General features: G+C 49.8%; 5 protein-coding genes across 5 annotated transcripts; 1 reads left to right on the top strand and 4 right to left on the bottom strand.

Annotated features, from left to right (window-relative positions):
* Positions 1–1,606: 1,606 nt before the first annotated feature.
* Positions 1,607–3,313, bottom strand: EPUS_05807 (uncharacterized protein; the record flags this gene model as incomplete). The annotated part of the gene is made up of 2 exons (XM_007787258.1): positions 1,607–3,060; positions 3,112–3,313. The coding sequence occupies 2 exons, from the start codon at positions 3,311–3,313 to the stop codon at positions 1,607–1,609; spliced, it is 1,656 nt and encodes a 551-aa protein (XP_007785448.1).
* A 990-nt stretch (positions 3,314–4,303) lies between these two features.
* On the bottom strand, positions 4,304–4,876 carry EPUS_05806 (uncharacterized protein; the record flags this gene model as incomplete). The annotated part of the gene is made up of 2 exons (XM_007787257.1): positions 4,304–4,437; positions 4,486–4,876. 2 exons carry the CDS (start codon positions 4,874–4,876, stop codon positions 4,304–4,306), a joined length of 525 nt encoding a protein of 174 aa, XP_007785447.1.
* A 1,938-nt stretch (positions 4,877–6,814) lies between these two features.
* Positions 6,815–9,553, top strand: EPUS_05805 (uncharacterized protein; the record flags this gene model as incomplete). Its single annotated transcript, XM_007787256.1, has 1 exon — positions 6,815–9,553. The coding sequence occupies one exon, from the start codon at positions 6,815–6,817 to the stop codon at positions 9,551–9,553; it is 2,739 nt and encodes a 912-aa protein (XP_007785446.1).
* Positions 9,554–10,803: 1,250 nt separating this feature from the next.
* EPUS_05804 (uncharacterized protein) lies at positions 10,804–11,718 on the bottom strand (the record flags this gene model as incomplete). The annotated part of the gene is made up of 1 exon (XM_007787255.1): positions 10,804–11,718. One exon carries the CDS (start codon positions 11,716–11,718, stop codon positions 10,804–10,806), a length of 915 nt encoding a protein of 304 aa, XP_007785445.1.
* Positions 11,719–12,487: 769 nt separating this feature from the next.
* On the bottom strand, positions 12,488–13,489 carry EPUS_05803 (uncharacterized protein; the record flags this gene model as incomplete). Its single annotated transcript, XM_007787254.1, has 4 exons — positions 12,488–12,880; positions 12,934–13,085; positions 13,142–13,337; positions 13,409–13,489. 4 exons carry the CDS (start codon positions 13,487–13,489, stop codon positions 12,488–12,490), a joined length of 822 nt encoding a protein of 273 aa, XP_007785444.1.
* Positions 13,490–14,665: the final 1,176 nt, after the last annotated feature.

Raw genomic sequence — 14,665 nt, 5'->3', positions numbered from 1 at the left:
TTACGCTACATACCTAACCCAGCCTTGCCGTCTTGCGCCGCCACACCAGAAGCGCTTCCAAAGTACGGTGAGAGATGGAAGTGTCAGAGCCTATGACAAGGTACTGTAACACATACGTGTCAGAGCCGTACCCTTCGGATTTCAACGGCTATGCCGGCAAAATTGCGCTCTTGCTTGTTATTTCTTTTCTACGCCTTTCGGTTTGCTATTAGCTATAAAATCTATTGTACCTCGTAAAGCGGAGAATATCTCTCTCATCTTGTTTTCATGCATGTAAGTGCCATAGTTCTGATTCAGCCATCGAAATCAGGTTCATACATTCGCTAGAAGGATGCTGAAGCTTGACACTAGCCTCCGCATCACCTCTCTAGACCTTCGTGCGCCTTAAGCCCCTAAGGATCAAGAAGGTAGATTTTCGCGTATGAACACTTCGAAGAGATCTTGGGACACAGCAAATGGTCCTGCATCCACCGATTGGCCTCCTGTAAAGAGGCATGCTACCTCTGGAGGTGAGGTCTCATCCAAAGGCGTCTTAGAGCTGTCATGGGCCGAGGTGTGGCCCTCGATACTCTGTCACAAGGGAACAACCCCTGCTGGATGCGATGATGACTCTGGACTGCTTGAAGAGCGTCCAATGGCCCCTGGGTCTGCATCTAATTTTGAAAAAGAGGTTTCTGAAGAATTCACAACCACAACAGACGTCAGTCATCGCATTCAAGTATGGGCAGAAGCCACTGTTCCATTTAGCGTCGCTGAAGATGCCGACATCACAGATATAGAGCAGAGCGGGACGCACTCAGTCCAGTACCAGACAGGTGAGAGCATCAAATGCTTCGGGATGATTCATGCTTTAGAAGCAAGGCTCATCGGAAACATGCCATTTTTACGCTCTGAATTAATGGCAATTACCCCGAAAGATATCGCCTTTCCGTTGCAACTTGCCTTCATGACCCAATTTATTTCTCTTCTATCTGAAGATGGAACCCAGATTGGCCAGCTCAAAGATTCACTAACCGATCCTTTGAACCGAATCTCTAGAATTCCTTCGCTTCGTCTCGAGGCTTTCGCGAGCATTAAAGACACTCTTCGATGTATCGATCGTGCTAAAAGGCAGCATGATTCTGTCATTAAGGTTGACATCAATGTCTACGGAAGCACCAACGTTCGTGATGAAGTTGGCCGCAGCCTTTCGGTGGACAATGTTTACTTACAACACACGAAACATCGTAAAGAAAATAGTCAAAAGCCGCAAGCAATGTGGTCTCAAGGCATATGGCAGTGTTCTGGCTACGCTCATTGGTCAGCCACATGCTAAGACTGACCAGGCTGGGGATAGCTTCAAGGTTTAAGACAAGATCACAGAGATGAAGGGAGATTAAACCGCTTTATGCTATTGTCTCTAAGTCGTGAGAAGCAGACATGCAATGCCTGGAGCACCGGAGCTCTTGGATTATCGATTTTGCTCGGAATAGCCCTAAAGAAGGCCTTTCAAGTATCCCACAAGCCACAGCTATTAGGACAGTGAAGACATGATCAAGTAGGTATTTTGGACCTCACGCATATCCCAAGCTATCATAACGAACCAGCAGTGAAGGAATCCCCTCCTTTAATGTTGGCCTGAATTCAGCCAGCCAAACGCCGACGCCTGACCAATAGGGTTGGATTTGGTTGGCTGAGATTGTGGTTCGGTCATCTTCACGCCAGACTTGCTGCGCAGGCCCTCATCATTTGGGTTGTTGTTCTCTTGCCCGGTGGGTCCCACACTTGATCCGGCCCTCGAAGAGCTGGCCATAGACTTCCCTGGTCTTAGTACTTTCATGCCACGACTTGCACCAGCTCGCGAGTATCCGGACGCCGTTTTGCCTGGATCGGTCTGGCTCACCGACGACGATCTCCACGAATTGCCCCATACACCAGAATTTGAGCGCGACGTGGGAGTGGGAGTTGTGAATGATCTGTCGCCTTCTGTAGTATATGTGGAATCTTCTTGTGGTCTCGGGGCGCTGTTTTCAATACTGATCTGTTCGCTCGTTGTTGGAACTTGATCCTCTTTCGGCTGGTCACTTTCCATACTACTAGAGGTAACACCACTTGACGATGCCAACGACGAAGCGGCTTGCAAATCTTGACTTGGACGACCAATAATGCCAGCGACGGGTGTGCCATTCGTCAAACTCGGTAGAGGGCCTTGTAGTCCTTGGGGACTGGTCTGCGTAAACAATCCCTTATACGTGGCATCATTTTCTGGTCTGACAAGTGGTATTGCGAGTCGGTTGCGGTCTTCATCAAATATCATCAGCTTATCCTGCGAGAAGAGAATATCTGCATTGTGAGCACGTAATATATCGCTACCGATCACGACTTGCACACATCTATCCTCAACGGCAGAGTCGACCACCACAAACTTCGCAGCCAGCGTCGGCACTTGTGGAGCTGGACTTGCTGATCTGGAGGACGACTGTTGGATTGTGGCTTCTGTGAGATATATCGGCAGCTTGATCTTGCGCACCCCGTTCTCCTCAATTGTCTGATCGTCCAACCCATAGCGACGAATAAGGGATGTAGTGATGCAAGATGCGTATGAGCCTGTACATACAGCTGCATAAAGGAGGGAATCATTCGAGAAAGTTTCAGTAAGCCAACAGCGGATGATTGCCGGGACAGGACCAAGGACATAGAAGGCTGGTGGTGGATTACCAGCTGCTTTGGGTGAGCTTGTCATAGAGCCAAGCAGACGACTCTGCTCTAAACCGAAGCTATTTGCGCGCATTGAAATGCCTGACATGCTGCCTTTGCCATCAGAACGATGAGATAACGATCTCTCCGAAAGTGGGTGGCTTCCCAGACCGCTTCCGGTTCTTAGCGGTAAGAGATCGACTGACTGTCTGGACGTAGATCCATAATGATTATTTGCGCTCTCATCAAAGCGTACACTGTTTGCCCGAGATGCCCCGCGTCGTCGTTCATCGTCATGATCCAGGCTGAGATTAGTGATCATGCCAGACTGCGCATCTGCATCGAAATTCCGGAATGCCTCAGCTGCAGGATTGAAGCCAGATTCTATAAACTGTCAACACTACCAGGGGTAACAGGTTATCTTTGGATACGTACCTTGCTGTGCGCTATTTCCAAAAGAGCTTGGGTATGGTGAAACCGGTCCCCATACATTTTTCACCCTCGTGTCCTCATCTCGTCGTTTTTCAAGTCTCATTATTCGTTCAGAATGCTGTCCCTGTGTGACAAAGAGGTCTTTAATCTCCTCTTGTAGCCGCCAAAGTTCTTCTCTTGTAGCAACAGGGAACTGTGATTCCATTGCCACTGGAAAGGATCAGGGGTGTATCGTACATTAGAAGGGTCTCACGAGGCGGCGGAGAGCAAGAAGAGAAGTGTCAAAAAGATGAAGCCAGAAAAGCTCCTGAACAGATATTCATACACGGTCTTGAACTCTTGAATGCATCCAGCAAGCCCCCCTCCACCGACTCGACCAGCGGCGAAACGCCGCTCACCAGATTCTGTTCTGAATCTCACAGGTTTGTCATTCAAACTGTATGAAAATGAAGTACGTAATTGAAACGGAGTAAGATCCGACGTAGAAAAGGAGCAGATCTTCTCGTGGGCGCAAGAGGAATTGTGGAGGGATAGTCTAAGCCGGCAAGCTAGTGCTTCGTTGAAAGTGTTTAGAAGAATGTAATGTTGACCAAGATACACATCCGCACGCGGTCAGGTTGGGTCAATCTCAGCTTTTGGGCTGGCGAGGGTTTGAATGGGTGGGACGGTTATCGAGTAGGAACTGGGTGGTGCCGGCAAGCTTCCTGATCTTGTTTCGCTTGTGTTATTTTCCAAGGATATAAGAGAGGTCGTAGATGGAGGCCAGACAGGCCCGTCCGGAGATTGATGAATCTGAGGCTGGTGAGAACGCAGCTTGTGATTTTGAGGATTCCTATTCTTGAAGACGGTCCTGCGTCAAATACCTCGGGCCAAGACTTTTTGTCCGCCAGGACGCGGCGCTCCCCCCTTCAAGTTCAATTTGACATGCTCAGTCTTAGCAATTCTCATCCACTTTTATCCATTCCAATGCAGAAATTCAACGGACAAGATAATACTATACATCCTACAGTAAACCCAATCATAACTAAATCTTATCCTAGACACTATCCCATGCAATGGTTTCCTGTGTCAAGGATGTAATTTGTTCCCCTCCAGGCTCCCCCATCTTTTACCTTAGTGGAGCTAACTTGTCCGGTGAGAGCCTTCTTTGGCCTCGATTCTATTCGAATCTAAACTGGAGCCTTTCAAAGCTGCTTCATGCTGGGGCCCGCTCCCATGGCGGGTACACAAATGGAAGCCTCTCTGGACTCTGGTCTGGGATTCGCTCTCGAATGACTTTCATTACTTCATTATACATTAATCGGTATCCTTCAGGGTTAAAATGCAGTCCTTCGAAATTATCAGTATTGTTACACGGTGATCGGAACAAGCACTTACCATCTCGAAGGAGATTCTGCAGGACCTCGTTTCTTGCCACGTCGATTGACCCTATCAATGGTTCTCCCTCTCTCCATCCGGCCTTGCGCATAAAGGCTCCCCAGAGATCAACGACTGGCAAGTTGAGCTCCTCTCCAATGCCTCGACATGCATCGGCATACATCTTGGTGTTCGCTGCCGTCCTCTGGGGAGTGGTATAGCCTTTTAATGCGTCACTGACCATCATCTGATACTCGTCCACTGGAGCTGGCGTCACCAATATGATTGATGGATTATGAGTTGTGACCGAGGGATGCAGGCACAGCGACTTTAAGCACTCGCAGTATCCATCTAGTGGTACATGCTGTGATTGTCCCGGCAGACAGGCATCATTGGCCCCGAAAAAGATCATCTCGTCAATCGTCAGCGTCCCGGGAACAGCAGCACCAGAGAACCACAAGCATCATTACCATCAAGCGCACAGTCGCTTGGAGTGGACTTGGCATGAACCGAGGAAGAACCTTCAGGGCATTTCGAGTTGTGTAACCACTGGTTTTTGATGAGCCACTCAATCAAGAAGACTAGTACCGAACACTGTACCTGAATCCACGATTGATCACATCCAACCGTCGAATATACACTGATCAAAGCTCCAATATCAGTATGTGTGGGCCAGGGGCCGATCCGCAACGCTTTACGCTAACATCACAGTATGGGAAGAATGATTACTAGGTAGGTGCTAAAGTAGTAAATGATGTAAAAAAATCTCTGGTTTTTGATGACCGAGAAATATCCGGTATCTCATTTCGGATTGTGGTACTTTTAATGAACAGATTATATTTACCATTTTGCAGAGCTGCTGCAATTGCAAAACCTCGGTCCTGACATTCTGCTTGCTCCGTGATGGAGTCGCCAAACAGTAGAAACTGGTCATATGGCTTATCATAAGTCATGGTCGTCCATGAATTGCTTGGGGCATCAGCATCTGTCGACATCATGAACTCGGTCCAGGATCACCTCGGCCGGAAATGCTGTTTTTGGTCTCTTTCTTCTTTATGTGCTCAGGATATGGACTTCTTGAGAGAGATAGTGTCTTGGGTGGAAGAGTCGGGTGGAAGGGATCAGCAAATGGGGAGGGATTAGCGCTTCCGCATGACAAAGGCGCGCCCAGGGAGTGGGCAGATGGGCAATGGGCAGGAGAGCATGTCATGCAGCGGCTCATCTTCACCGTAGTAACGTGACCGGCCCACATGTACGACAGAAGCTACTTGGCGTTGGGTGTGTGGGAGCATATTTCATTATTTAAATATTGCTGGCAGTAAATAAAATAACTTAAAGATTGAATGAATTAAAATAGTTCAACTAGGCATTATATACTCCATAAACAAACATTGCTTTGCTAGCCATTCAACCAATCTTTATATGGGTTTCGATAAATATCTCTAAGATGACGACAAGCTGAAACTGGTAGCTTGAAAATTTCGTAGGAACGGAGACGTCGGATGGGGATCCGTTGCACAGCATGATGCGCGTGGGCCGGTCACGTTAAAGTATTTTAGGTTGAGTCCAGCGTTTGCCCAAGGGTTCAAACACTCCCAAGTGTTTGATGCTCGTTGTCCAACATCGGTCAAGGCCAGGTGCAGTAACTCATGATAATTTATCCCGCCAACAGTAGTTTTGGATAACAGATCGAAATGGAAGAGCGATTTGAGAGCTGAAGATGTGTTACGTACAAGCTCTGGAGACCAAAAGATGCAATAACCACCGTGTTGGAGAGTGAATATCGAATGCTGGGAGGGAGTTGGCCTTTGATGTGATTGGCCACGAGTTGACGCAGCTGGACTTCTGGGGCACGTCCCAAGCGCAATAACTAATCACCACGGGGGCCGGTCAGTGTTACATTCCTGCCTGGGCGTCACTAGCCACCCAACACCGCCCGCAGATTTACTCGAGTAGCTCTGACCGTGTGTCAGATGAGACTACATCCGTACTTCTGATCGCCGCTCCTTCAGACAGACACAGCCCTCGAAAAAGGCCGCGCGTGATGTCAATCCTTACGGGCTGCTGCGTGCACAGTTTCAGCTTCAGCTTCGATTCCTTCAGCGGCTCCGCAATTCTTCACGATCTTGTATACGTACTCGAATTGAAAGGACTCTGTTCTTCATCTGATGCTCGCATGTTTATCCTACACTGAGGCCGGTTGGCTTCCATGGCTGACGATGAACGAATGATGGCGTGAAGAAGCCACCCTCCTATGGTTCTCGTCGAATTTTGTGTGTATTGTGGCTGCCGTTCATTCCAAATCTCCTGACTCATCGACTTGGAGCCTAGCTATTCCCAACTGGCGGTCATGCCGAAATCAATCTCCTCGTACTTTGGCCCAGGTGGTGGGGACGATCATGGCAACAACATTTCAACCCCAACTACTGCTCCCTCCTCACCATTGACCTTCCGACGAGCCAGCCGACGACCATCCGTCCCGAACCTTCGTACCCATCTTCCCCCTCGACTGGTCATGGAGAACGAGGCGAATGAGCAAACTAGCTTATTGGCAGCCCCCGATGGAGTTCACAAGCCTTACACAAGTGTGCCTGCGACCCCCGGAAGATACACACTATCAAGGCAGGGGAGTACTGCAGGTAGCTTGCTGCCGTCCAGAAATCATAGCCGAGCCAACTCATGGGGTTTGAAAATAGCCTCCATGGCAGGTTTGGATCGAAAAGGGCCCCTTTCGGCAATGACTATGGGGTCCGTCTTTCAAGACGACCGAGTATGGTATGATCAATTCACCTCTACAGACTGGGTGCACGACAGCATCGCCGACGGATTTCGAGTACAAGAATTACGGAAACGCAAAGGCATAAAAGGTCGGTTATGGGCATGGTTCGACTCATCTCAAGGATGGATCCTGGTGGCCATCAGTGGCTGCGTCACAGCTGTTATCGCCTATTTTGTCGATGTTACCGAATCGGCAGTCTTCGATCTCAAGGAAGGATACTGCCGCAATGGATGGTACTGGAGCAGAAACAAATGCTGTGTTGGCAAAGAAGAATGCTCTGCATGGCGAACGTGGTCGCAGATCATTCGGCCTTCGCGTATAGACAGTGTCTGGATAGATTTCATCACCTTTGTGCTCGGATGCATCCTTCTGTCGCAGTTGGCCTGCTACATCACTCTCCTCTCGAAGACCGTTGTTCCTTCCAATGTACAGTTGGCACCTCTAGATGAGGATCTTGGCACAGATCGTAGGGCTAAGAAAGACGCTGATGATGACAAGGACACCCAGCAAAGTCCTACCACCCTGCCCGAAGCAAACGGCTCCTCTACCCTGACCTACTATTCAGCTGCGGGAAGCGGTGTTGCCGAAGTCAAGGTCATCCTCAGTGGATTCGTTCTTCATGGATATCTTGGTGTCAAAACCCTTTTCTTCAAGACCATAGGTTTGGTCTTTGCTGTGGCTTCTGGCCTGAGTCTCGGCAAGGAAGGTCCTTATGTTCACATTGCCACCTGTGTCGGCAATATCGCTTGCAGGATGTTTTCCAAATACAATCTGAATGACGGCAAAAGGCGAGAGGTCTTGAGTGCCAGTGCAGCGAGTGGAGTCGGGGTCGCCTTTGGAGCACCTATTGGTGGCGTGCTCTTCAGCTTAGAGGAGGTTAGCTACTACTTCCCTCCTAAAACATTGTTTCGAACGTTCTTTTGTTGCATCGCGGCAACCCTGACGCTCAAATTCCTCAATCCTTACGGCACCGGAAAGATAGTCATATTCGAGGTCCGGTACTTCAAGGATTGGCAGTTTTTCGAACTGTTCACATTCATCCTATTAGGTGTCATGGGCGGTGCTGCAGGAGCTTTGTTCATCAAAGCATCGCGAATATGGGCCACGACTTTTCGACGCATTCCAGTCATCAGGAAATGGCCCATGCTTGAAGTTGGGCTGGTTGCCCTGATCACTGGTGTTACTAGCTTCTGGAATCGATACACGAAGTTGCCAGTGACGGAATTGCTCTTTGAACTGGCAAGTCCTTGTGCTCCTAACGCCAATACTGGGCTTTGTCAGAAAGAAGAGGATATTCCCAAAGTCATCCGTATGCTGCTTGTGGCATTCGTCATCAAAGCGTTCCTCACCATCATCACCTTCGGTATCAAGGTCCCTGCTGGGATCTACGTCCCATCTATGGTTGTGGGTGGTCTCATGGGCCGAGTTGTAGGCCACATCACACAGTACCTCGTCCTCCGTCACCCCACCTTCGTCCTCTTCCAATCTTGTCCAGCAGATGGCGGAATCGAAGCATGTGTCACCCCCGGTGTCTACGCCCTCATAGCCGCCGGTGCCACGATGTGCGGAGTGACCCGTCTCTCTGTCACCCTAGCAGTTATCCTCTTTGAACTAACCGGAGACCTCGACCACGTTCTCCCTTTCTCTCTCGCCGTTCTCTGCGCCAAATGGACCGCGGACGCCATTGAACCCCTCAGTATTTACGATCTCCTTACGGAAATGAACTCTTACCCATTCCTCGACAACAAAGTCCATCCGGTCTTTGACTCGGAATTAGGCGACATAGTCCCCCGCATCCGCCGCAACAGAATCATCGACATCTCCAACGCGCCCCTCGTCCGCGCCTCTGACCTCCGTCAGAAATTACATCAACTCCATATGGCAGGTGAGCTGGACGGCGGCCTCCCCATCCTCCGGCACAATATCCTCGTTGGCCTCATACCAGCCCCGGATCTGGAGTTTGCACTCGACCGAATCGAGCACGAAGAGAACACCCTTTGTCTCATGGCGAGTGACGGCCGATGGCATGGCTTTGACGATCAACACTATGATGGTGATGGTGAGGATGGGGATGGGGGTCCATCGGATCCAACGGATTTCACCCCCTTCATCGATCCGGCCCCCGTTGCGTTGGATATCCACTCACCTATGGATCTGGTGTATCAGTGTTTTGTGAAGCTGGGGTTGAGGTACATGTGCGTGTTGAGGGATGGTCAGTTTGCCGGGATGGTGCATAAGAAGGGGTTTGTGAAGTTCATCAAAGAGCTGGAAGAAGAGGAGAGGAAGCTTGGAAAGGTGGGTAGATCTTGATCTCGAGAAGGCGAAATGGAGCATAAGGCTGGTCTCGGATATCGTTTTGCTGTTAAAGTATACCCAATCCGCCGGGGGGTTGACTGACATGCCGTCTCCCTGACAAGCAATGTTTTGAATCGGTTGCTGTACTAACTCGGCTGAAGAAGGCCGGGCTGTTTATCTGATTGGACGCATACACGATACAGCGGAGTGCCACACGGCCGCAGGGGCGGCAATGGAGTTTGGAAACCCTGTTCGTTATGTCTGTCTGACTGAAAATCTGTTTTGCGTGCGCCTTCGAAGCATGGCTGCATATGTTAGTTGTATATAGTATACGAAAGAGAAGTCGCGAATTTTCCGAACCAAAAACCTGTTCTTTCCTGAAACTGTTTCTGTTTCCTTAATTTATTCTATCTGGCTTACTCATGTGTGCCACGTAATTATAGATTCGTAACTACACTGCTCAGCTGTAATGCTAACTTTATCCTTACATATTTCATCTCTCGTCCCATTGTTGAAATCCTTAATTCCCCATGGATGCCGGGCTAACAAGCATGGCTTGAGTGGAATTCCGCTTCACCTCCCTCCTACCACTCTCGCTTACGGCAAGTTTTATTTTCGCTTTCATTCATTCTTTGGACTGGACGCCCTAGATATATAACTCCGCCCTCTCTCTTTTTTGGGGGAGAACAAGCCGCTCAAGCTCAGCGAGCAGATCCTTAACACCTTTTCTTGGTTGTGAGGAAAGAGTCTATCTTTTGATCTCTATTTCCGGGAGCTCGGCGGTCTTTCTTCGCCCTGGCTCTGCTGGACCCAATACTTTTTTCGCGATACTCTGCTTGCCTGGAGGCCTGCTCCTTGTTCTCTTCTTCTTCTGACATGCGCCCAGCTGAGAAGTAGAAGTAGCCCAAAGCCCTGAGTTCTGCTGACAATTCGTGGGGCTTTAATCTGCTCTGGAGTTCCAAGAGTTGAGAAGCTCCTGATATAATGTGATGCTAGTTGCGTGTGTGGTTCGGTTGGAGAACAGTGCTGAGCTGCTGACTTGGTTTCTCAAGTGGCACAACAGGGCGAGAGATATAGTATTAAGACTTGTTCTGTTCTGCATCATCGTCTTGGCCTTGAAGTATAGGTTGGATAGCTTTTGCATCTCTGTTGGCAGATATCAACCTCAATGACTTCACCACCATGTTGCTGCTCTTGTGCACACACCTGTCCCAAAAGGGTGTTGACCGAGATACCGATGCTGGAGAAGATGACTTAGAAGCTGCTCAGTCTGTCTTCTCCCAACCAACAACTCTGATCTCACACTGTCCCTCTCCATCCTCCACCCACTCCGCGTCTTTCTGTGGCAAGCCTTCACCTACCCAGCTTTCCGTCTCTGCTTGATCAACCTCTCTCCATCTTTGAGCCAGTTGACCGCTGCCCCCTTGTAGATCTACAGGGAAGAAAATATCGCAGTCAAAGCCTTTTCCATCTGTTTTCCGAACTTGAGTCTGTAGGATGCGTAATATGATGCCTCGTTCTCCTGTCGAATCATGAAGCTGGACCCCTTGACCAGAAGATGAAGTAGGAAAGTCCAAAGCAGCCCTATAGATCTCACTCCCACCGATCACGAAATCTTTGCCCTCGTCGTCTCCGTTAGTCGGCTCAGCATCGCGTTGCCGCAGCTCGCTCAGCACGCTCAATCCTTCTTGTAGACTTGACACAATGATCACCTCTTCCTCCTGTTGACTTTGCTCACTGTGGATCTCCTCGCGCATTCTCAGAGCATTTCTTGTGACAACCACATTCACTCTCCCTTTCAGCGGTCGGAACTTCTTCGGTATACTCTCCCACGTCTTTCTGCCCATGATTACTGAATTTCTTCTCCAAATGCTTTTATTCTCCTGTCCGTCCGGGTGCTCTTGCCGTGTTCGATTGGTGCCGCCTCGTATGGTCACCCTTCTAAAAAATCCCATATCGCTCTTCAACTGAGCCCAGGGCAACCCCCCCTTATAGCCAATTCCCATATGTGGCTCGACAGCCGTGGCGACGATCAAATAGAGGGGTTTCTTCAGCTTGTTTCCTGTTGAGGTCATAATTGGAGTATTTGAACTTGAAGTGGTAGGGCTTTCGTTATCATGGAGAATGGTAGGTGGTGGAGTGGCAATGGTGGGTGGTGAGGGTCGATCATGGAAGGACATTGCTCAGATCAAGACACTTTTCTATGGAGAATTAGATAAGCACATGGTACGGAGAAGTTTTCGTATGTGATGTGGAGGTAAAGAAAATCCGGGGATGGCCTGATGGGTGCGGTCACGAATTAATTCCTATGGCACAGAGCCATAAGGGATGGCAAAGGTTTCAAGGACATGCCCGTTGCGTGGGTATCATGATAAAGGTGGGAACCTTGAGGGATATACAAGTAGCAATCTTGATGATGAGTTTCGTCTAGATAGATCTATCAGAGTTGCCCAGACCTATTAGTTAGATGGAAGATGCAGTGCAAAGTCTGGATAGAAGCCCACCATCGCTAGACATTTTCCATTGCGGGGTGGGGGGCTGGCGGAATGAGTCATACGTAGTAAGGATCAGCAAGCTCGGCAAGGACTTTTAGCATCACTACCTTAACCAGACATGTCACCATCGGTAGTCCATTCAAGAGCATTGCTTCGGATGCAAATTATTAGCTATCTGCTCAAGTGAGCCTATGAGAAAAACAAAACCGCAAGCTAGGTGACTTGGGCATCTGTGTGCGTGCATGCCATGCTATCCATTCGACATGAATTGTGTTAACGCCCACCTCCTTCCTTGTAGACCAAGGAGACACCTTCTGTACAAGATTGCCTAACAGCAGCAGTAACGGTGTTGGACCAACTTTCAATTGGATTCAGGGGTATCAAAGCTCGCTTGAATCATTCTCATCCACCGCAAATCTTTATCGTCTGTCGTGCTATAGAGCAATTCGGAGCTTCACAGTGCAAGCAGAGCAGCCAGACCGGCAATACCAGCCATGCCGTTGACAGCAACGGTAGCCATCGGATAGGCGGCACCAGAAGCGGCCGAGCTGGCGCCTGCAGCCTCGGTACTGGAAGCACCTTCAGATGATGTTGCGGTGCGGAGGGCAGAGGACAGGCGGGAAGTGGCGCTAGAGATGGCATCAGAGGCAGACGAAGCAGCAGAGCTAATCTCTGAGCTAGCAGAGGCAGCGGCATCAGAAGCAGTGCTTGAAGCTGCACCAGCGGCGTCAGTGGCATTGCCCTCGGCACCGCTAGAGAAGATAGTCGTGCTTCCGATGGTAGTGGTGATTGTACTGCCATCGGTGGTGATGGTGGAAACGATCTCCGAAGTGGTAATTGCACCAGCCTGCGCATGTTAGCGAGATGTCCTTACATAAAGTGTTGAGAGCATAGCCTTACCGCTGGCACAGTTTCAGTCGAGGTGACGGTGGTAGATTCTTCACTTTCCCCAGAGCTTGATGTGCTGGTCGCAGTTTCCGCAGGGTTGCTAACAGTGCCAGACGCAGTCGCTGCAGTGGCAGCAATGCCCGGATTAGAGAATGAGCCGGATGCTGGTAGGAGGCAGGTCAGAAACTACTGAAGATGTCACAGACGTGGGAGTACGCACATGCAGCAGGGCCTGAGCAGTACTCGGCAGCGAATCCGGTGATGATGGAGACATCGGTGCCTGGGGGGCAAGATTCTGTGGAGCAGTCGCGAACACCATAGCCGAAGTTTGGGTTGGCGCAAAGACAACTGACATCAGACGAACTGGAACAACCAAGGGCTGCAAATTGACCAGTCATAGACGAGACACAGTTTTGCTATCGGACGGTGACGTCAGTCGTATGACCAAGTTGATAAACGCGTCAAGCAACAGGAGTTGGCTACTTACACCGCATGTCGGAAGAGATCCAGGATCCTGCGCAAGAACCACCGAGGCGAAGAGCGCAACAGCTGCGACGAAGGTCACCATGTTGACGGAATTGCTTTGTCGGTTGGCGACGTTGAGAGAAGCAAGAGTGGGAGATGATGAGGTATGATGTTGCTGTTGTTGTTTACAAGATACGCTCAAGTAACTCTGAAGAAGGATTCTACAGCGGAAGAGGTGAACTTAGGTTGGAGAACCTTAACGGTGTTGTGTTTGTGATGAAGACAAAACAGGTGAGCAGGGCAAGTTGACTGGTATTTAGGGGCGGCTACTTTACGTAGTAATAATGCTGAAGGCGCGAGCGAGGGTAGCTGCAGGTTTATGGTGTGGTAGTGACGGTGTGCTTAGGGTGGTGGTTACTGGGTAGTAATTACCGTTTGGTTTGGTCTGGTTTGGTTTGGCTGGTTTGGCGGGTTCGACGTCAACAGGAAATCACTGCCAACCTCGTCTACCAGCAACACGCCTATCAGTAACTAATTGAAATCTTTTTCCCTCTACTCGAGTAGTGACCCGCTGCAGCCTTTATTGGTTTCTGACCCTGACCCACTTGGTACAATGCATAACTTGCAGCGTAGTGCGCGCGCGATGTCCATGGTGATACAACAGGGGTCAGAGGAAATTGCCATATTGAAAAGCGGAAACGATTTCTAGTGGTTGAGGCAAGCCTAGAAGGTCGATTGAACACAAGTGACACACACCCAATCTCCAGAGCTCCGAAGCTTGAAAGGAGCCTGCATTGCCACAGCTGTCTTCTTCGTCTCCGCTGATTGGCGACTGGCCCGCCCAGTTTACAGGTACCTGGCGCCCCGGCTAGGTCATACTACGCACTAGTATGGTAGAGCAGAGAAGTGGCTTGTGAGCTGCCTTGGCTGAGTGCACCTTTCCTGGTTGATAACGCGCCGGGTTCGCCAGGTTTGATACAGCATGAATTCCAGCTTGAAGGATACGTACGTAGTAAACCTCATACGGGACCTGTAGAGACCGCTTCTTGAGATGATGGCGGGTGAAGGTCTAGCTTCCGAGCCTACGTAGTATGTCAAGCACTGCGATCTGCATAGTTTGCAAACACGCTTGTTTCTGATCAACTTTTGCATCCCGCTGGGCCTCCATGCACGCGTCCTACGCCACGCTTTTAGACGAGTACCCGAGGAACCAAACGGCCAATGCCGACGAGGCTACTCCGTATCCCAGGTCGAAAAGTAGCGACCAATTCAGTCATCG

The sequence above is a fragment of the Endocarpon pusillum genome (genome assembly GCF_000464535.1).
Source record: "Endocarpon pusillum Z07020 unplaced genomic scaffold C653857, whole genome shotgun sequence".
Classification (NCBI taxonomy): Eukaryota; Fungi; Ascomycota; class Eurotiomycetes; order Verrucariales; family Verrucariaceae; genus Endocarpon; species Endocarpon pusillum.
This window is presented reverse-complemented; position numbering and strand designations above follow the sequence as displayed.